Genomic DNA, 19526 nt, shown 5'->3' on the forward strand with positions numbered 1-19526 from the left:
AAACACTATATTCTTTTGGTGGTGGGTGAAATACTGAAATACAAATGGTGTGCAAGACAATGACGGTAAAAATGAATATGCAGACATCTTTATTGAATCAATCAAAGTATACATTTCGTTACACAAAGTATGTGTCAAAAAGGATAAAATTCACAAACAAGAATAAATTAATAAATGTGAAAAGGAAAACCAAGATGGCATCTTCTGAAGTGGCCAAGAATCTTCACCCCAAAAAAAAACTTGCTCAAACTCATGGACCTCCTATATCACATGGAACTCTATAAAAAAATTACTAACCACAAACTCATTTATAAACACTGAGAGACCGAACCCTCCTTCTGCAAAAGCTGTGGACACGACAGAGGAAAAACATCACTAGCATAACCAGAAACATCTTTGCATTTCCATTTCTCTGACTCAGGCAACCCAAGAAGCGTTACATTCCTCAAACATATGTCCTGAAACGTTCCTCCTTCAACACCAAGTAACATAGGAGCCTTCCTCGAGTCCACACTCACAACGTTACTAATATAAATCCCGTTAACTCTCGGCATAGCTTTAGGATCCCACTTATCATCAGGATGATCATTTGAGCCTCTACTGAATCTAATAGGAACTTTCACTTTCTCTAGTAATACATTACTGATGGTGATGTTCGAAATGTAACCGCCTCTGCCTACATCTGTTTTGATACGGAGCCCAGCTGCTGAATCCCAAACGTGAATGTCTTGGATGGTAATGTTGAAAATCCCACCAGACATCTCACTTCCTATTCCAACACCTGAACAAGTGCGTGTAGTACCAGAGATTCGTCTAATGATGATGTTTGAACTAGGACGTGCCATGGCCATTCCGTATTGGTCCCACCCGCTCTTCACAGCTACAAGGTCATCGCCGCTTTCGATGTAACAGTCCTCAATGCAGACATTGGTGCTTGAATCTGTAATGTTTATTCAGAGAAATAAGACACAAGACAAGATTGTATTCAAGCAAAAAAAAATCCTAGCCAGAGTAGAGCATCCTTACCTGGGTCTATACCATCGGTGTTAGGAGCATTCATCGGAGCAAGGATGGTCATATCTCTAATAACAACATTGCTGCACAAACAAAGTCATTACAGGTTATTCAAATGATGTAAAAATGCAAGCAAAAACAGTTGGAAGTATAAGTAAGAACCTGCAGTAAACAGGATGTACTGTCCAAAAAGGAGAATTGAGCAATGTGAGGTTAGAGATGAGGATGTTATGAGAGTTCTTGATCTCAATAAGATGGCCTCTCGTATGCACCAGTGTTCTGTTCCACCATAACTCCCACCACATTTTCCCCTGACCATCAATTGTACCATTTTCACCTGTAGTTTTAAAAAAAATTATATTAAATCTAGATGTCATTATTATAGAACTAGAAACTGATTTATTTGCTTTATTACTCTCAGTCACAGAGAATTAAAGGACAGAACCCAAAAGCCAATGAGTTAATTCTAGAGAACTCCAAACTCTTTAAGACCATGTAAACCTAAAAACCAAGTCAACCTAAACTGTCTCTCCTGATAGCTATAGATCATCTGATCTGGCTAAAGCAGAGACTATGACACCCGCCTTGACTGTTTCAAACGCAGCATTTACTTTGTGTAATATACTTTTCAACCAAATATAAAGAAATTTCGCCTTCCATTTGCATTGGCCTTCTAGTTCACGTCATGGAATGAAAAAAACATTAAGGTAATATCTTTGCAGAGAAAGCAGACTAAAATTTTACTCAACAGTCCATAGAAGCTTTTGGTAATGTTGAACAGATATAATAAACCCAAGTAACTGGGGTACTGAATAAAAACAAGAGAGTAAAGTAGTACCTGTAATGACAACATTAGTGAGATTGTCTCCATGAATGAGGCTAATGTGTCTACCACCAGGTCTCTCTCTCCCTCTTCCATAAGAAGGTAACGGCTCTATTATTGGCCATTCCTCTGGGTCCTATCAAACCATGATCCAAGACAAATACATCGAAATTGTAACCGTGATCAGTTCATGTAAACTTAAAAAATAATAAAGCAAAGAAAGAAATAAAAAAAATTAGTACAGCTGACTTTCGAGCTTACATAACACATGAAACTATGCTAAAAGACACTAGCAGACAAATTTAAACCAATTTCAAAAACGAAAAAAGCTCTTGGTATCATGGCACATGACAAGCAAAACTCAAGAATAATTTAATACTACAAATTAGAGACCACAGAAGTAATCTGGTAGATCTAAATTCTTATAAAGAAAAACATGCTTCAGACAAAAGTAATCTTAGTCATTTTTAACTCTTATAAGAATCTTATTAGCATATAAAAATGGTTTCTTTCACTTCTTCCTAGACCCTTTTTTTACCGCAACTACTAATGACATCAAAAGCACATTTAACAAAGTAAATCCGAAAATGATCAAGATTTATACAAATCAAAGAGGATTTTTCCACTCATAACACACTCTCTCTACTTTCAAACACTAGGTGTGGTGGGGTCCGTTACAGACTTTTCACGAGTGACCGTGATTAGCGTAATCTACCGAAAGTGTTTACCAACCAAACCAAACTTAACGAACCGACAAAGCCGTAACCCAGTTTTGGATTCTCACAGAGCAATCATCAAAATGGTAATTGATAAACACATACTATTAAATCAATTATTATAACTCTGTTCATAGCCAAGCAATACCAGATTAACTAGAGTTTTGTTTTTACCTGGGATCCCAAAATAACAGCGCCTTGTTCGAGGAAGAGCGTGAAGTTACTGGTGAGGTTAAAGCTTCCCGAGAGCCACGTGCCCTTGGGGACATTAAGCTGGGCCCCACCCTCTGCCGCAAAGCCTCTTAGATGCCTTACCGCGCGGCGGAAAGCCTCCGTGTTAGACGTCTTGCCGTCTCCCACTCCGCCGAATTCGGTTATCGACATGACGATCCGTTTCGGGGACGGGTCGTGGGTGAAAAACCCGGAGCATGTAACCGGGTCATGTATACGGGTCGTGGTGGTGGTCGAGATAAAGAGAGGGAGGAATGAATTGGAGGAGATTTGGTGAGAGAGAATGGCTAAGACGGTGAAAGCAAGGAGAAGGAGCACCCACGACGGTCTTGTGATCGAACTCACAACACTTGTCTTCTCAGATTCCATCTTTATTTGATTCAGATAACAATTGAGAATCTCTGAGATGGATAATAATTACGAGCAGAAGAGTTCTAAAATGAAACTTTTTGTGATGATTTGGTTTGAGAGAGAGAAAGGAAAAGTCAGACTTGCATGTGTGTGCAAATGATTACCGTAAAGCTTTTGGTTCGTGACAACGAAGGTGGTGGAAGATTGTTTGATACCTTACCTCTAATATTCGACTTCTTTATACTTTTCTTTGTCTGGAAATAGAAAAGAAAATGTAATTTAAAAAAAAAATGTATACAGACAGGACACATATATGTCGCGAAAAGGGCACTAACGATGGTGCATGTGAAGTGTCAAAAGCCAAAGGTGGTAAAGGGAAGGAGAGAAAGTGCATATCTTCCGAAAAATAAATAAAAATAAAATTTATTTTTTATGTAAGAAGAAGATCACGGGTAAGATTTTACATCTCATTATCTATGGGCCTTTAAATTGTCTGGTATAGTGACTAGCTCTTTTTTTTTTTCACTCTTATGACAAACTAGATATATCTTACAGAGTTGCCTGTCCGTATTGTATTTCTTTTGTACTTTTCGATCTATTACAATAAAATATGATGATTCATAAAATTGTAAGGTAGATACTAAAAAAAACGATATTTGTACTCTTTATATATGTGTCAAGAAATATATTCATTTAACATATGCAATATAGAAGAGAAGTAATGAACGGCGACTCTAGGGTCTTGGCGATTGGCGAAGGTAGGGTTTTGGAGTCGGGAGATCGAGATGCAACCATGATGGATGTGGGGGAGAGAGCGAGACCACCAGGAGATCCACCAGATGCGGTAATCTCGTGGGCAGCTAAGGCAGCGGGTACGAACGGGGGAGGCATGCCAAATCCAGAGAGTATTATGGATGATTCGTTTGTGGCGGAGCGGCTTCGGGTGGACTTTCCGAATGGGGAGGATGGTGAACCATCAATCACGATCGAATCGGAAGTGCTGGAAGCGATGAACGGGATGTGGAAGCAGTGTATGATTATTAGGGTTTTGGGAAGGAGTGTCGTGATAACTGCCTTGAACAAGAAACTAAGAGAACTATGGCGTCCGAAGGGAGTAATGCATGTAATGGACTTACCAAGACAATTCTTCATGGTTCGGTTCGAGAAGGAAGAAGATTACTTGGCAGCGTTAACAGGAGGCCCATGGAGGGCTTTTGGTAGTTATCTCATGGTGAGAGCTTGGTCGCCAGAGTTTGATCCCCTCAGAGATGACATTGTTACGACACCGGTTTGGATCAGACTGTCGAACATCCCAGTGAATTTCTACCACCGATCAATACTCATGGGCATTGCTAAAGGACTGGGGAGACCAATTCGTGTTGATCTGACCACATTGAATTTTGAAAGGGCAAGATTTGCGAGAATATGCGTTGAAGTGAACCTTGCAAAGCCTTTGAAAGGGACAGTGCTAATAAATGGAGAGAGATACTTCGTAGCCTATGAGGGTCTATCAGTTATTTGTTCAAAATGTGGAATTTATGGACATTTGGTGCATGGATGTCCGAAGATGATTGCGGAAAGAATGGCTAACTTGGCCGTAAATGCAGAGCCGCAGGCCAAGAATGGACTGGAAAATAGACAAGAACAGCAAATGCAAGAGGATGGTTTTGTTCGGGTAAAGGGACCAAGGAGAGGGTCGCAGATGCGGACCAGACAGACAAAGAATGTGATGGGTGAAACTAGTGGAGAGGCAAGTCAGAACCAAGAGATCGCTCACGGTGGGAAAACCGCAGAGATTGCTTTATCTAATAAATACGGGAGTTTGGAGATGGACACAAACTTGGGAGAAACACGGGAAGATTTTGTTGTGGGAGAAGAGAACAAGGAGAATCAGGATATGAATGTGGATAGAAACAGAGGTAAGGAAATCTCGCGTGGCAAAGAGACTATGATCTTTGGCGGGAAAGCAAACATAATGACGGGTTTGAAAGTGGGGAACAAAGATAAGTGGGCTGGGGATAAGAAGACAGGAGAGGGACCACGGGGAAGGCCCAAAAAATTGAATAATCGGCCCGCTCGAGGGTTGGTTTTTGGCCCGACCAAAGGTGAGATCAGTCTATCGGAGTCTGGTAAGAGACTGAGAGTGGAGAGGTTGGATGCAGGGAGAGATGTTGATCTATTCAGAGAAAATGCGGCGGCAATTGGGGTTGCAGAGAAACCGCTGCAGTTACGAGATGAGGAACTGGCAAATCCGATGGATAATATCACCAGCGAGATGGAACAAGGAGACTCGGAGATACAGACGAGCTCGCAGGGAGATGGAAGGGTTTTGTCCCTTGCATAACAGGGTACCCCGGTAGTTCTCTTAGACCTTAAAATCATAAAGATGATGAATTGCATATTCTGGAATTGCCGGGGGGCAAACAAACCCAATTTCAGACGATCTATTCGGTATATTTTGAAGAAGTTCAACACAGATTTTCTTGCGCTTTTCGAGACTCATGCGGGAGGAGATAAGGCGATGAAGATCTGTCAGAGCTTAGGATTTGATAACTCTTTTCGGGTGGATGCAGTTGGCCAAAGTGGAGGTATTTGGCTCTTGTGGAGAAATAATGTTGGAGTTCTTACGGTCGTAGAATCGTCAGAACAGTTTGTTCATGCACGGGTGGAGATTGGGATGGAAATCATTCACCTTATTGCGGTCTATGCTGCGCCTACAGTGAGTCGTCGAAGTAATTTGTGGGGACAGCTAAAGCGGGTTATTGAAGGTATTACGGAACCGGTATTGGTAGGTGGTGATTTTAATACGATCTTGAGATTAGATGAGAGGTCAGGAGGGAATGGTAGACTCTCACCAGACTCGCTGGCTTTTGGAGAATGGATAAACGAGCTAGCCTTGGTGGATATGGGGTTCAGAGGAAATACATTCACATGGAGAAGAGGAAAGGATACTCGGAACTTTATAGCGAAAAGGTTGGACAGGGTCTTGTGTAGCGCTCAGGCACGGGTAAGATGGCAGGAGGCGGTCGTTGCTCATCTACCTTTCCTCGCGTCAGATCATACACCACTATATGTGCAACTAGAGCCTGAACAGAGAGTTAATCCTAGGAGGAGACCTTTTCGGTTCGAAGCTGCATGGTTTAAGCATGAGGGCTTTAAAGAGCTACTCTTGGCGTCTTGGAATGGGGATATGCGCACTCCTGAGGCTCTTCAGGCCTTAAAAGTAAAGCTTAAACAATGGAACAAAGAGGTATTTGGTGATGTGAAGCAAAGGAAGGAAAAGTTAATGAAGGATATCAGAGAAATTCAGGAAGTTTTGGAGAGGAACCCGACTGATGACTTGCTGCAGAAGGAAGGGGTTTTACAGAAAGAATTTGATATTGTTCTTGAGCAGGAGGAAGTTCTCTGGTACCAGAAGTCACGCGAGAAATGGGTAGTGTTTGGGGATAGAAATACAAACTATTACCATACGAGTACAATTGTTCGGAGGAAGAGAAACAGAATTGATATGCTGAAGGACGATGATGGTAGGTGGATTGATCAGTCGGAGGAACTGGAAAAGCTAGCAATAACCTATTACAAAAGACTGTACTCAACGGATGACATCAGTTTAGACACGGAGAAGCTCCCGCGGGAAGGGTTTACGGATTTCACAAGAGAGGAGAAAGAAATTTTAAATAAACCTTTTTCTGCAGTGGATGTTGAGACTTCGGTTCGATCGATGAGCAAGTTCAAAGCTCCAGGTCCAGATGGGTTTCAACCTGTTTTCTACCATGACTCATGGGAAGTAGTGGGTGAGTCAGTCACGAGGTGTGGGCTAGAGTTCTTTGAATCAGGAGTCCTCGCCGAAGGTATGAATGATGCAATGCTGGTTCTAATCCCAAAAGTCCTTAAGCCGGAGAGGATTATGCAATTCCGTCCTATAAGCTTATGTAACGTCTTGTTCAAGATAATAACAAAGGCGATGGTGTTGCGTTTAAAGAAGCTTATGCCAAATCTCATTGGTCCAGCACAGGCTAGTTTCATCCCTGGCAGGCTCAGTGCTGATAATATTGTGGTGGTACAAGAGGCAGTTCACTCGATGAGAAAGAAGAAGGGTCGCAGAGGGTGGATGTTACTCAAGTTGGATCTCGAAAAAGCATATGATCGGATCCGATGGGATTTCTTAGAAGATACTCTCCAAGCAGCAAAACTCCCAGAGATGTGGATTCAATGGATTATGCAGTGCGTGACGAACCCGGGAATGAGTCTATTATGGAATGGAGAGAGGACAGAGGCTTTTAAACCGCAACGTGGACTTAGACAGGGAGATCCTCTATCACCATATCTCTTTGTACTGTGCATGGAACGATTGTGTCATCAAATTGAACTCTCTGTTGCCAAGAAAGAATGGAAGCCAATAAAGCTATCTAGAGGTGGGCCAGCATTGTCCCATGTTTGCTTTGCGGACGACTTGATCTTGCTTGCAGAGGCATCAATATCCCAGATTCGAGTGATTCGCAAAGTGCTGGAGAGATTTTGTGGAGCTTCAGGACAAAAAGTAAGTCTAGAGAAATCTCTAATTTTTTTCTCTGAGAATGTGCATCGGGATTTAGCGGACTCCATAAGCAGGGAAAGTGGTATAAAGGGAACCAAAGAGTTAGGAAAATATTTGGGTATGCCTGTTCTACAAAAAAGAATAAACAAGGAGACGTTTGGCGATGTAGTTGAGAAAGTGTCTTCGAAGCTGGCTGGTTGGAAGAGGAGGTTTTTGAGCTTGGCAGGGAGGATAACACTTACTAAATCTGTTCTTGCGTCCATTCCGGTGCATACAATGAGTACTATAGCTCTTCCGGTAGCTACACTGGATCAGTTGGACAAAATTGCTAGGTCTTTTATTTGGGGAAGCAATGAGGGTAGCAGGAAACAGCATCTACTCTCTTGGGAAAAGATCTGCAGACCAAAGTGTGAAGGTGGATTGGGAATACGTTTGGCAAAAGAAATGAATATTGCCTTATTAGCAAAATTGGGCTGGAGGCTGCTTAATACGCAAGACGGATTATGGGTGAAGATACTGAGGAAGAAGTTCCATGTGGGAGAAATAGATAATCCATTGTGGCTACAAACACGGGGGACGTGGTCGCCAACATGGAGGAGTTTGATGATGGGGTTACGTGAGGTTGTTATTCCGGGAATGGCTTGGGTGACTGGTGATGGCAGTCGGATTCGCTTCTGGAGGGATAGATGGCTGTTGAAGGAATCTTTGTCTGAGTTAAGTACGGTCGAGGTACCTGAAGAGAGATTAGAGGAACGGGTTTGTGATTTATGGCAGACGGGAACAGGTTGGATACAGGAGAGAATCGAATCTTATATGTCAGAAATGAACCGTCTTAGGTTGGCTTCAGTAGTGCTTGATGAGGTAACTGGCGCTAGAGATAGAATGTCGTGGGGAGAGAGTAAAGATGGCTTATTCACTGTGAAGTCAGCTTATACTTTCCTCACAAGTAACACGGTACCGAGGCCTAATATGGAAGCTTTGTATAGGCGGGTGTGGAGTGTCATAAACCCAGAGAGGGTCCGGGTGTTCTTGTGGTTAGTAAGCCATCAGGTGATCATGACGAACATGGAACGTAAACGCCGACACTTGAGTGAGAATAGTATATGCCCGCTGTGCAAAGGTGGAGATGAGACGATACTCCACGTGCTTCGGGAATGTCCGGCGGCTGCAGGGTTGTGGATACGACTTGTTCCTAGAAGTAAACAGCAACGCTTCTTTACTCTGCCCCTTCTAGAATGGCTATTTGAGAACCTTGCGAAGAGAGAACCGATCTGGGGAGACTCATGGCCCACGCTCTTTGCTTTAACAGTTTGGTGGTGTTGGAAATGGAGGTGTGGTTACGTGTTTGGAGATGAAGGGAAGTGTCGCGACAGGGTTCAATTTCTTAGAGAAAAAGCTCGGGAAGTGGTGGTAGCGAATGATAAGCTTAGTGGACGCAGTCGGGGGAGGGAACGTGTGGAGAGGCAGATATCTTGGCAGAAGCCACCGTCCGGATGGATCAAAATCAATACTGATGGAGCATCTAAAGGTAATCCGGGTCTTGCCACGGCAGGAGGAGTTCTGCGAGATGAGTATGGAATGTGGCATGGAGGCTTTGCGCTTACTATTGGGATTTGCTCCGCCCCTATGGCAGAGTTGTGGGGAGTATACTATGGGCTGTGCATAGCATGGGAGCGTGGTTTTCGTCGGGTAGAGCTGGAAGTGGATTCAGAGAGTGTGGTGGATTTTCTTCGGACAGGGATTAATGATTCTCATCCCCTGTCATTCCTAGTACGTCTGTGCTACGGCTTCATAACAAGAGACTGGATAGTCAAGATTTCGCATGTGTATAGGGAAGCTAATCATCTAGCCGATGGATTAGCTACTTATGCTCTTTCTTTATCATTTGGTTTGCATGTTTTCGAGTTTGTTCCTGATAGCGTTGGTGCTATTTCTTTAGAGGATATTAATGGGGTATCGAGACCTCGGCAGTTTTGCATGTAATTTTATATTTTAAATAAAAAGTAGGGGACTAATGTCTCCTGCAGCTTACCAAAAAAAAAAAAGAAATATATTCATTTTTTAGGTCCAATCATATCTTCTTTTTTTTCTTTTGAACACCGTCCAATCATATCTTTGGACATAATTTTTTGGGGTGTTACAGTTCAGGTATTAAAATTTATATATACCAAAAAATCTATATAACCGACACAACAATAAAGGCTTGTTTAAAAACTGAGCTGGGCCGACTTAGACTCGCCCTTGCATATTTATTTTTATCCAGCCCATTTTAAAAAAACACGAGCCTGTATAAAAACTGAGCTAGGCTGATTTTGGACCAACACCCTTTTGAAAGAGAGGCTCAATTATTTGATGGATTAAATGATAACGAAGTAATTAAAGCGATGATGATGGTGTTATGTATCATGCTTTTATCATCCCAAGTTGGAAGTCGTGCGTGCGCGTTTGACTTTGACCAGCTAAAAGCTCGAAATGCGCCACGTCATCGTCTCTCTTGCTTTCTTCATTAAATGTCATTTTTTAAATTCACTGTACCAACTCAAACAAGTGGTAAAAAAAAACTCTTTTTTCTTTTCGTTTATTCTTTGAGTATATTAGCAATCATCATTCATCTTCCTCTCTCAATCTGAATCCTCCCCGGAGAAAAATCAGTCAACGGTCAGCGATCTCGGAGGAGTTTCAAATCGAGAAATACAGCTGAGATCGAGCTTAGGGGGTTTCTCTTGAAACTAAAAGTCAACGGGTGAATACGCGTCGAGGGAGGGCTCTTTGTCTTTGACTTTTTGGGGGCTTCCTTGTGGTAAGCTCAAATCGAGGACTCCAGATCCTTAATTTGTGGTGGGGGTGTAAAAAGCTTGGATCTTTCTATGATGAGCATCTTCAAATGAAAGTTTAATTTAAGAAGTTGTAAATGGAACGAAGATTGATGATGATAGCTCGATTCTTTTGGCTGGTTCTGGTTTTCGATTTGGTTCTCAGAACTTCTGGCAACGCCGAAGGTTTGCTTCTTCTTCTCCTTTTTTTAATCTCATAAAGTAGGCATTTTTAATTTAATTGATTCTTCTTTTGGTTAGGTGATGCTCTGAGTGCTCTGAAGAACAGTTTATCCGACCCTAACAAGGTGCTTCAGAGTTGGGATGCTACTCTTGTTACCCCTTGTACTTGGTTTCATGTTACTTGCAATAGTGAGAACAGTGTTACCCGTGTGTGAGTTCTTCTTTCTTTCTTTCTTTTTGTCTCTGCTCAAGAATGGTTCTGCTTTTCGCATCTGTTACTAAGAGTTTATCTTTGCTCAGTGACCTTGGGAATGCCAATCTATCTGGTCAGCTCGTAACGCAGCTTGGCCAGCTCCCAAACTTGCAGTACTTGTAAGTCTTCTCTTCTTAAAAAGACTATATATTTATGCAAACATAGGAGTTTATTCGATATTGAAGAAAGTGTAATGATACAGGGAGCTTTATAGCAATAACATCACTGGGCCAATCCCAGAGCAGCTTGGGAACTTGACGGAACTTGTGAGCTTGGATCTTTACCTGAACAATTTAAGCGGTCCCATCCCATCATCTCTCGGCCGACTGCAGAAACTCCGGTTCTTGTAAGCACAACGTCCTTAAAAAGTTTGATTGCATTATTTGCTCCACTTTCGTCAGTATCAACTCATGCTCTTTTTGCTATTGGTGTTTAGGCGTCTTAATAACAATAGCTTATCTGGAGAAATTCCTAGGTCTTTGACTGCTGTCTTGTCTCTGCAAGTTCTGTAAGTCTCCCGAATTTCTTTGAAATGCTTCTGATTATTGTTTGGACAGAAAAATGATATTAATCTTGAAATGCAGGGATCTCTCAAACACTCGTCTCACTGGAGATATTCCTGTTAATGGTTCCTTTTCACTTTTCACACCTATCAGGTTTTGCTTCTTTCTCCTACTTTCAAATCTTTCTGGACATGTCAGATTGATTTGATTAATTAATTGGAAGTTATATACAGTTTTGCCAACACCAATTTGACTCCCCTTCCCGCTTCTCCGCCTCCTCCCATCTCTCCTACACCGCCATCACCTGCGGGTATTTTTCCTTTTTTGTCTATGCCATGTATCTTATAGGTGGTTTTATCGCTTCTTCCACAACTGTATATAGATAATATATAGCATTGCCAATTTGAGTGGACAGAAAAAGAATTAACAGTCAATGTCCAATGATGAAACATATTTGATACCATATCCTATTATAAAGTCCAAATATATAAAATTCTGTTAGTATAATTATGCTTAATATTTCCCAAAAATGTATTCAACTTATTAAGAAAACAATCAATGCCGATCAGTTATGTATTAAGAAAGGAGTTATTCATATAATACCTGCAGGGAGTAATAGAATCACTGGAGCAATTGCGGGAGGAGTTGCCGCAGGTGCTGCGCTTCTATTTGCTGTTCCAGCCATTGCACTTGCTCTGTGGCGAAGGAAAAAACCACAGGACCACTTCTTCGATGTACCAGGTTAGCGGAAACTTCCCTTTTGCCTGTTTTCTCGTTGACACTTTCTCTGGCTGAAACGTTTGTTTTTATTATTTCGCAGCTGAAGAGGACCCAGAGGTTCATTTAGGACAACTCAAGAGGTTTTCATTACGTGAACTACAAGTTGCTTCGGATAACTTTAGCAACAGGAACATATTGGGTAGAGGTGGTTTTGGTAAAGTTTATAAAGGACGGTTGGCCGATGGCACCCTAGTGGCGGTTAAAAGACTGAAAGAGGAGCGCACCCAAGGTGGAGAGCTGCAGTTCCAGACCGAAGTTGAGATGATCAGTATGGCTGTTCATAGGAACTTACTTCGTCTTCGTGGCTTTTGCATGACTCCAACAGAAAGATTGCTTGTTTATCCCTACATGGCTAATGGAAGTGTTGCCTCCTGTTTAAGAGGTAATCTCTCATCTTGTAGCTTATTAAAGCGTTGATCTGTGAGTAATGTTATATTCTTATTTTCTCCTTAGACCGTCCGGAGTCACAGCCGCCACTTGATTGGCCAAAGAGGCAGCGCATTGCGTTGGGATCGGCAAGGGGGCTTGCGTATTTACATGATCATTGCGACCCAAAGATCATTCATAGAGATGTGAAAGCTGCTAATATATTGTTGGACGAGGACTTTGAAGCCGTGGTCGGTGATTTTGGTCTAGCGAAACTCATGGACTACAAAGACACGCATGTGACAACCGCAGTGCGTGGTACAATTGGTCATATAGCACCTGAGTATCTTTCTACGGGAAAATCATCAGAGAAAACGGATGTGTTTGGTTATGGAGTCATGCTTCTTGAGCTGATTACTGGACAAAGAGCTTTCGACCTTGCTCGCCTCGCCAATGACGATGATGTCATGTTACTAGACTGGGTAAGCTTCACACGTGTATAGTCCATGATGTGTGTTGCTTCTTTTTGTATTAATTTGTTTTGGTACCATTCAACAGGTGAAAGGGTTGTTGAAAGAGAAGAAGTTGGAAGCGCTAGTAGATGTGGATCTTCAGGGTAATTATATAGACGAGGAAGTGGAGCAGCTGATACAAGTGGCTCTGCTCTGCACTCAGAGCTCACCGATGGAGAGACCCAAAATGTCTGAAGTTGTGAGAATGCTTGAAGGAGATGGTTTAGCTGAGAGATGGGAAGAGTGGCAAAAGGAGGAAATGTTCAGACAAGATTTCAGTTACCAAAACTATAACCAACCGAACACTGCCTGGCTCATAGGAGATTCCACTTCCCACATCGAAAACGATTACCCCTCGGGTCCAAGATAAGATTTGTTGTAACACTAATGCTTTTATCTGTCCTTGGTTTTCTACTTCTTATTCTGTATTTATTAAGGGTTTTAGTTTCTGCTGCTCCATATTATTGGTTCTTAAGTGAGTACATGCATGAGAAAAATCAGAATTGGGGTTTGTAAGTTTTATATGAAAAGGGGTTTGAATGTTCTTGATAAAAACTAAAACTCAAAACATTACTTTAAAAGTTAATTCTTGAGGATTGTTTGTAAGTTTTATATCATGTTTTAGACATCTTTAGGCATGTTCTATGTTGTCTTTATATGCGGATAATGCTCAAGTGAAAAAAAAAAACAAAAATAGAATGTTGTCTTGGATAGAGAGAAAGATCATATCTGTTAAATACATAGATGAAGGTCACACACTGTGATGATATCTGAAACCCACAAACAATAAGTATACAACTACATATTATGATAAGATTACACCAATTATATTACATGGTAGCACAAGAGATTCATCATGAATCATATGAGAGAGTAGAGATATAACCAAAGGTTGGAGCATTAATACAAAAATCATTAATGCATTTTGGCATATATGCTTAGTTAAGACTGCGACAATTTTGACGGACTTCACCTTGAGAACCAATTTTAACATTAAGGTTGCTCATTTTCTGCATGGCTTGTTGGAAATGAAAGAAAAACATAGCTTGGTTAAAGGCATAGCCATTAACAAGATTCCTGGTCATTGGTGAGTTGAATAAGGTTTGGTCCGAGAAGAGGACTCCTGATTTCCTCTGAAGCGCATTGAAGTAAGCATTGTCGAAATCGTTACGCGTTGCATCAAATGGTTGCTCTGTGTTGTCACCGGCACTGCAAGTTCTAGAAAGAGTTTTTGCAAAAGAGGAGTCCATGGTAGAGTCTGGGGTGGTAAGTCTATCCTTGAAGGATGAGCATCGTGCAACTCCAAGGGTATGTGCTCCTATACATGATTCCACAAATTAAGTTACAACCAAATAAATTAATTTATGGCCTTTGGATTCTTGATAAACATTTGATATTTGTTTGGATTTCATTCCAAGTGAATGTAGAGTATCTTAATATTACAATATTTTATAAAATAGTAAAATCTTATATTATAGATTTTATTTTTATTTTCCAGCCACCAAAATTATTCAACTCTAAAAAGTAAAAACACCACAAACCTAGTTTTATACTAAGGTTACATTTAGAAATTAAATATATAAATTCAACTTTTAACTATTTAAAAAAAAACAATAAAGCATGGTCATCTAAATCAAACAATTAATTGAGTTACAAAATATATTAGTTGAAGTTCAAATCCAATCAAATTCAATTCTTATATTTAAAAATTTTTAGATAAGAAAATCTTAAGCTTATAACTATTTTAATGAACTATTTCTATGTGAATTCCATTTTTTTTACTTGAACTACTAGCTTTCTTTCTTTATGGTGTTGCTCAAAGTGTGTAGTAAGTAAAAACTTACCGGAGAGAGCAACAACATCCCGCACACTGAAGCCACGTTGGCCAAAAGTCTGAATGAGTTGAGAGGCATTGAGAAAAGGTGAAGGAAGATTTCTTGTATCTTCTATCTTTGATCTTTTACCATCAAATCTTCCATTTGCTATTTGATAATATGGACCACCAGCCTAATTAATAAACAAAAAGCCAATTACCAACTCTAATAGTTATAAATATCATTCAGTATATAATATACAATCACAAATGATCAGCTTGCTTACCCAAAAGACAGCATCTCTAGCAGCCATGGCTATAATATCAGCGCAAGATACAACTCCTGGACATGTATTCTCTATTTCCGCTTTTGCATCATCTACGATCTCGTAGCCACGTAGACTCAGGTTCGCAGGTGAATCTTTTTCAGCAGTGTTGTCTTTTGTTGAATCCAGCAGAATCGACGCGTCACATCCCTTAATATATGACAAAAACAAACATTAGGGTTCTTCTACGTACTTAGAAACACACAATTAAACTTTACCTCAATGAAACAGTCGTGGAAGAGCATACGGATAAGCCCTGCGGCTAAAGTGGGATCAGCTCGAAGAGCATTGTCAACACTATTCTGCACAATCTGTTCTGCCATAGGACAGCTCATCATGTAGTAACCCATACTTAACCCCCTCACGTTATAAGGAAGCCCAATAATTGCATGCACCAGCATAATCACTCTCAATAAATTCACACTAACCATCTTATTATTTTTCATCTCTCTAGTGGTGTGTATTTTGTTTTAAGCTATTTTAAAGTATGCTATTAAGTTTACAAGCTAGTGTATATGTCGCTTATATATAGTACTCGCACTTAGTCACGGCTTCATGATATTGGAGTGGTTGAAACATTGGAACATATAAAACCAAATTAGATAATAATTGTGTATTGGACCATTGGCCCCATGATGGGATATAGTGGTCTATGGTGGCTTCCCGTTTACTCTTATCAAAGTGAATTACTCATCTTATTTTATTCGTAATGGCTGACCTAATTTGCATGTTATTGCATGAAAAAGTGGCACGTTGTTTTGACACATAAAACCATTTCTTCCTTTGCCAAAACTTGACTTCGCTTTGTCCACAAATTGTATTGGTATTAATAACTTAATACCAAATGTACCTCATGCTTAATATACCTGACCACAAGTTGTTATTAAAATACAAAAACTTGTTTTTTTTTATTTTATTTTGAAGATGAATGTGTATTTCACTACAAATCATATTTATATTAACTAAAATATACAAAATCTTAATTAAGCAACGAGTTTTGATGGCAAAGGAACTAAAACTTAAACATGCTGATTCGAGAAGCCTCGAACGGCAAAAACTTAAACATAGTGATATGATAAACTCAGACCAAAATTAGCCACAAAAAGATTATATTCCATTGGTTTCTATAAGATATGATTCTTATAATTTTATGGAGTTATGGGAGTTTGACACTATAAATTAGCATTAGTAGACTTCTCTAGAATTAACGTTGATCTTGTAGACATGATCAAGATAACTAATACATATAGCTATCTAGAAGGATCCAATTTTTAGAACTTACATTTCGTTTTGAAATGTAGAGAATTTGACTATCCATCAGTGGTGAATAAGATAATGGTGAGTTGATTAGTGACTATAGTAGTTAATACAGATGCATGTATGATTGAAGAGAACTCAGAGATATAAAAGTCAAACAAGACATGTAGCTGGCTTCCATTAGCCCGAGACATCCATAGAAATGGACAAGAGAGTTTGGTATTGTTAATGTAATCGCATGCCAATTTTCACTTTTAATAACCTCAGTGCTTTCAACGCGGATTGTCTAGTGCTACTGCTGAAAGATCAAATGGATACCAAAGTATAAGAACTGAACCACGTTTCCACAACACAACTTGTTTTATTAAGAATTTCTTAGACACTCTTACAAGACCTGTCTAATCCGAATTACACAACGTCTACACCGACTTGTGACGGACCAATCCTTAATCTATCTGACAAACCAACTGGTGATCGAGCTACACCAATTGTTCCCACGCGAGCCAGTGTAGAACAGCCTCTTACACTTGCTCTTTTTAATCTCTAAAACCGTGACCTAAATCTCCTATCTAGTCACAGTTATATACTCTGTTACATAATATCCTCATCTCCTAATATTATGCTAACAGCAGATCTTCTCAAGCTTATCACCACAGCAAAGATCTTCTAAGCCGATGTCTCCACGTCATCAGCTCATAACCACTTTAAACCGGTATTTCACATACCAAGCGAGTCATGTGACACATGCTCTGTTTTTGCATTGAACCAGCTCCTTTCCTGGAGCTAACATTCTCCCCCTTTTTATCTGAATGTGACACTCTATGCTACCTGCAAAACCATTGTTAACAGGAGATATGCTATGGTTGAAAAATTAGACCCAATAATCCATTCAAATCATAAATTCAAACCAGATAATAGTCTTTGATACAACCCTAGGATATTACACAACTTGGAACACAACTTAAAGCCATAATCGAGAAGTTGACCCTAACTACCAAAATACATTCAATAAGCTCATTGTCTCCCGATCAATTATGAGACAATTCAAACACATGAAAATTTGAGCCTATAGATGAATTGACTACAAAAGGCGTTCCCTCAGTCACTTCCACCATCACTGTCTCCATTCTGCTGCTGATGTGGGTATTCTCCCCCTGCATAGATGCACATTAAGATAAAATCACATTAGTACTGATGCAACATTAGTTAATACAACTCCTCTAGATCATCTTACTCCTGAGACGCATGCTGATGGCCTTGAGACCAGCGATAGCATGCTCAATGTCTTCTTCAAGGTTAGGCGTCCTAGACTCGGTTCCAGACCCTAAGCCGGCCTTCTTGTCTTTGACTACTTTCTTTGGCAAGCCAGTGAATTCCTCATCATCAGAGTCCGGAGGAACATTGCGTTGGAACAATAACACTTGCTGAATCAGGTTGGGGAAAATGATTCTTCGAGTTCGTTCGGTTCTCGTGCTCTCAGCCATTGCCATGATCTGGTTGTAGACAAGCTTTCCGAAGTCGAATTTGCGGTCATGGTAGAGCATGTAGACGAATCGAAGACGCTCTGGGTTCATAGCTGTGTAGCTTGTGGTGGGGATCCAGTTAGCACAAACAAGTTTGTACAGCACTTGATTTGTGGCAGTGAGGAACTTGGAGCTCATATCTTCCCAGCGGCGGATTCGCTTGTTGGTCAGAAACGTACACACTCGATCCATGTTATAGGTTGACCAATCAGGATCCTCCTCACATGCTGGAATGAGATACAGAGAGTTGATCAGGCTTGGAGAGAAGTTCACCAGGGAGCCTTTGACATAGACCGCAACTCCATCTCCTCGAGGCTCGGCATCCACCAGATTTGCGATGAACTGTCTTATCACGCTTGGTTTGAACGGATCAGAGTCAATAACCGTGTAAATCAGCCCTGAGTCCATAATCACCTTCTTGACATCTTGAAGATTCTCTTCGTCTAAAGGGAGACGATACTGGACAAGAAACTTCCTGTTCTTCAAATCCCGATACCTTTCAGTTGCTTCCACCGTAGCAAAGCGAGAGTTGATTGGTGCCCTGGATGGTCGGAGGAGCGCGGGGTTGGCTTGAATCAGGATCTGGAACTGTTGGCGACTCTCCTCGTATCTTGGTCCTTTTGGAAGGAACTCGTCTTGTTGTTCCTCTTGAGTATCGTCAGATGCGGCTTCTTCCAGAGATCCGTCGGAATCGGTATCATCTGGGTTGTCATCAGAGAGAGACTCAACCTCAGGTTCCGGGAGTGACGGAGTAGCCGGCGTGGGGCGGCGGAGACGCTTGCGTGCTGATTTCCGCTGACACGATGACGAGCCTGGGTTGATCGGAGTTATCAGAGAGCTTTGAGTCTCCATTGATTGTCTCAATCGCGAGCTTCTCCGAGGTTGCATGTTGCTCGTTAGAATGGGAGAGAGCTGTGAGGTTTCTTGGTTTGGAGTGTGGCAGCTGAGCTGAAAACCCTTAGCGGTTAAGTAGAGATTCAGCTGGTTTAGGCCCATCTCACTGACCCATAAGCTTGTTTCACAAGTGACATTTGGGCCCAATATTCACTTTTGTACCAAGAACTCCTAACACATTTTTTAAGCAAGACACATATGGAGAGAGTAATAGGACTGGTTTCTGTGATCATCGTGACATAATTGTCGAAAATAAATCTAGTACAACGTATATACAAATATTCAATGTCCCATGGGAAAAGATACGGCTAGCTCAGACAGATTCAGACACACTCAAGTCAAAAAAATAAGTGAATGAAAAGCAATGACTCAACTCCACTCTGTAGCTTGCTCAGCCGAGTAGCTGACACAGAATGGTTCACTAGAAGTTTTGCTGAAAACTAGATCAGTTGCTTGGCTTGGTCACACTTTAGAAACACTTCTCGCAGCATTGTGCTCCCATCTCTGCCTCTACAATGGGAACCTATAAGGCCCTTTTTTTTTTTTTTTTTTTTTTTTTTTTTTTTTTTTTTTTTCCCAAAATCAACATCTTAGTAGGGCAAAGAGCATTACAGATGCAGAGTGTTGTGGC

General features: G+C 40.8%; 4 protein-coding genes across 4 annotated transcripts; 2 read left to right on the plus strand and 2 right to left on the minus strand.

Moving 5' to 3' along the window:
- Positions 1 to 60: 60 nt before the first annotated feature.
- LOC106438527 (probable polygalacturonase) lies at positions 61 to 3481 on the minus strand. The gene is made up of 5 exons (XM_013879721.3): positions 2728 to 3481; positions 1853 to 1973; positions 1177 to 1351; positions 1027 to 1097; positions 61 to 940 (listed from the first exon to the last, which is right to left on the minus strand). Exons 1-5 carry the CDS (start codon positions 3151 to 3153, stop codon positions 309 to 311), a joined length of 1425 nt encoding a protein of 474 aa, XP_013735175.2. The 5' UTR covers positions 3154 to 3481; the 3' UTR covers positions 61 to 308.
- A 413-nt stretch (positions 3482 to 3894) lies between these two features.
- LOC125608986 lies at positions 3895 to 5479 on the plus strand. The gene has a single exon (XM_048779672.1). It carries the CDS (start codon positions 3929 to 3931, stop codon positions 5477 to 5479), a length of 1551 nt encoding a protein of 516 aa, XP_048635629.1. The 5' UTR covers positions 3895 to 3928.
- Positions 5480 to 10213: 4734 nt separating this feature from the next.
- On the plus strand, positions 10214 to 13626 carry LOC106438526 (BRASSINOSTEROID INSENSITIVE 1-associated receptor kinase 1). Its single transcript, XM_013879720.3, has 11 exons — positions 10214 to 10671; positions 10747 to 10879; positions 10969 to 11040; positions 11124 to 11267; positions 11358 to 11429; positions 11506 to 11577; positions 11658 to 11734; positions 12034 to 12165; positions 12245 to 12586; positions 12658 to 13052; positions 13129 to 13626. The coding sequence occupies exons 1-11, from the start codon at positions 10584 to 10586 to the stop codon at positions 13450 to 13452; spliced, it is 1851 nt and encodes a 616-aa protein (XP_013735174.1). The 5' UTR covers positions 10214 to 10583; the 3' UTR covers positions 13453 to 13626.
- Positions 13627 to 13768: 142 nt separating this feature from the next.
- On the minus strand, positions 13769 to 15732 carry LOC106443747 (peroxidase 47-like). The gene is made up of 4 exons (XM_013885303.2): positions 15440 to 15732; positions 15183 to 15371; positions 14927 to 15089; positions 13769 to 14400 (listed from the first exon to the last, which is right to left on the minus strand). The coding sequence occupies exons 1-4, from the start codon at positions 15665 to 15667 to the stop codon at positions 14021 to 14023; spliced, it is 960 nt and encodes a 319-aa protein (XP_013740757.1). The 5' UTR covers positions 15668 to 15732; the 3' UTR covers positions 13769 to 14020.
- Between the last annotated feature and the right edge of the window lie 3794 nt (positions 15733 to 19526).

The sequence above is a fragment of the Brassica napus genome, chromosome A1 (assembly GCF_020379485.1).
Source record: "Brassica napus cultivar Da-Ae chromosome A1, Da-Ae, whole genome shotgun sequence".
NCBI classification, from domain to species: domain Eukaryota; kingdom Viridiplantae; phylum Streptophyta; class Magnoliopsida; order Brassicales; family Brassicaceae; genus Brassica; species Brassica napus.

What these genes read in the sequence shown, in the direction of transcription:
- LOC106438527 (XM_013879721.3), bottom strand. Translation starts at nt 3,153, where the DNA reads ATGGAATCTGAGAAGACAAGTGTTGTGAGTTCGATCACAAGACCGTCG. An exon ending in CACTAATGTTGTCATTACAG is followed by an intron (nt 1,352 to 1,852) that starts GTACTACTTTAC and finishes TTAAAACTACAG; the next exon opens with GTGAAAATGGTACAATTGAT. An exon ending in GTACATCCTGTTTACTGCAG is followed by an intron (nt 1,098 to 1,176) that starts GTTCTTACTTAT and finishes TTGTTTGTGCAG; the next exon opens with CAATGTTGTTATTAGAGATA.
- LOC125608986 (XM_048779672.1), top strand. Translation starts at nt 3,929, where the DNA reads ATGATGGATGTGGGGGAGAGAGCGAGACCACCAGGAGATCCACCAGAT.
- LOC106438526 (XM_013879720.3), top strand. Translation starts at nt 10,584, where the DNA reads ATGGAACGAAGATTGATGATGATAGCTCGATTCTTTTGGCTGGTTCTG. An exon ending in TCACTTTTCACACCTATCAG is followed by an intron (nt 11,578 to 11,657) that starts GTTTTGCTTCTT and finishes AGTTATATACAG; the next exon opens with TTTTGCCAACACCAATTTGA. An exon ending in TGTTGCCTCCTGTTTAAGAG is followed by an intron (nt 12,587 to 12,657) that starts GTAATCTCTCAT and finishes TTTTCTCCTTAG; the next exon opens with ACCGTCCGGAGTCACAGCCG.
- LOC106443747 (XM_013885303.2), bottom strand. Translation starts at nt 15,667, where the DNA reads ATGAAAAATAATAAGATGGTTAGTGTGAATTTATTGAGAGTGATTATG. An exon ending in CTAGAGATGCTGTCTTTTGG is followed by an intron (nt 15,090 to 15,182) that starts GTAAGCAAGCTG and finishes TTTATTAATTAG; the next exon opens with GCTGGTGGTCCATATTATCA. An exon ending in GGATGTTGTTGCTCTCTCCG is followed by an intron (nt 14,401 to 14,926) that starts GTAAGTTTTTAC and finishes AATCATGTATAG; the next exon opens with GAGCACATACCCTTGGAGTT.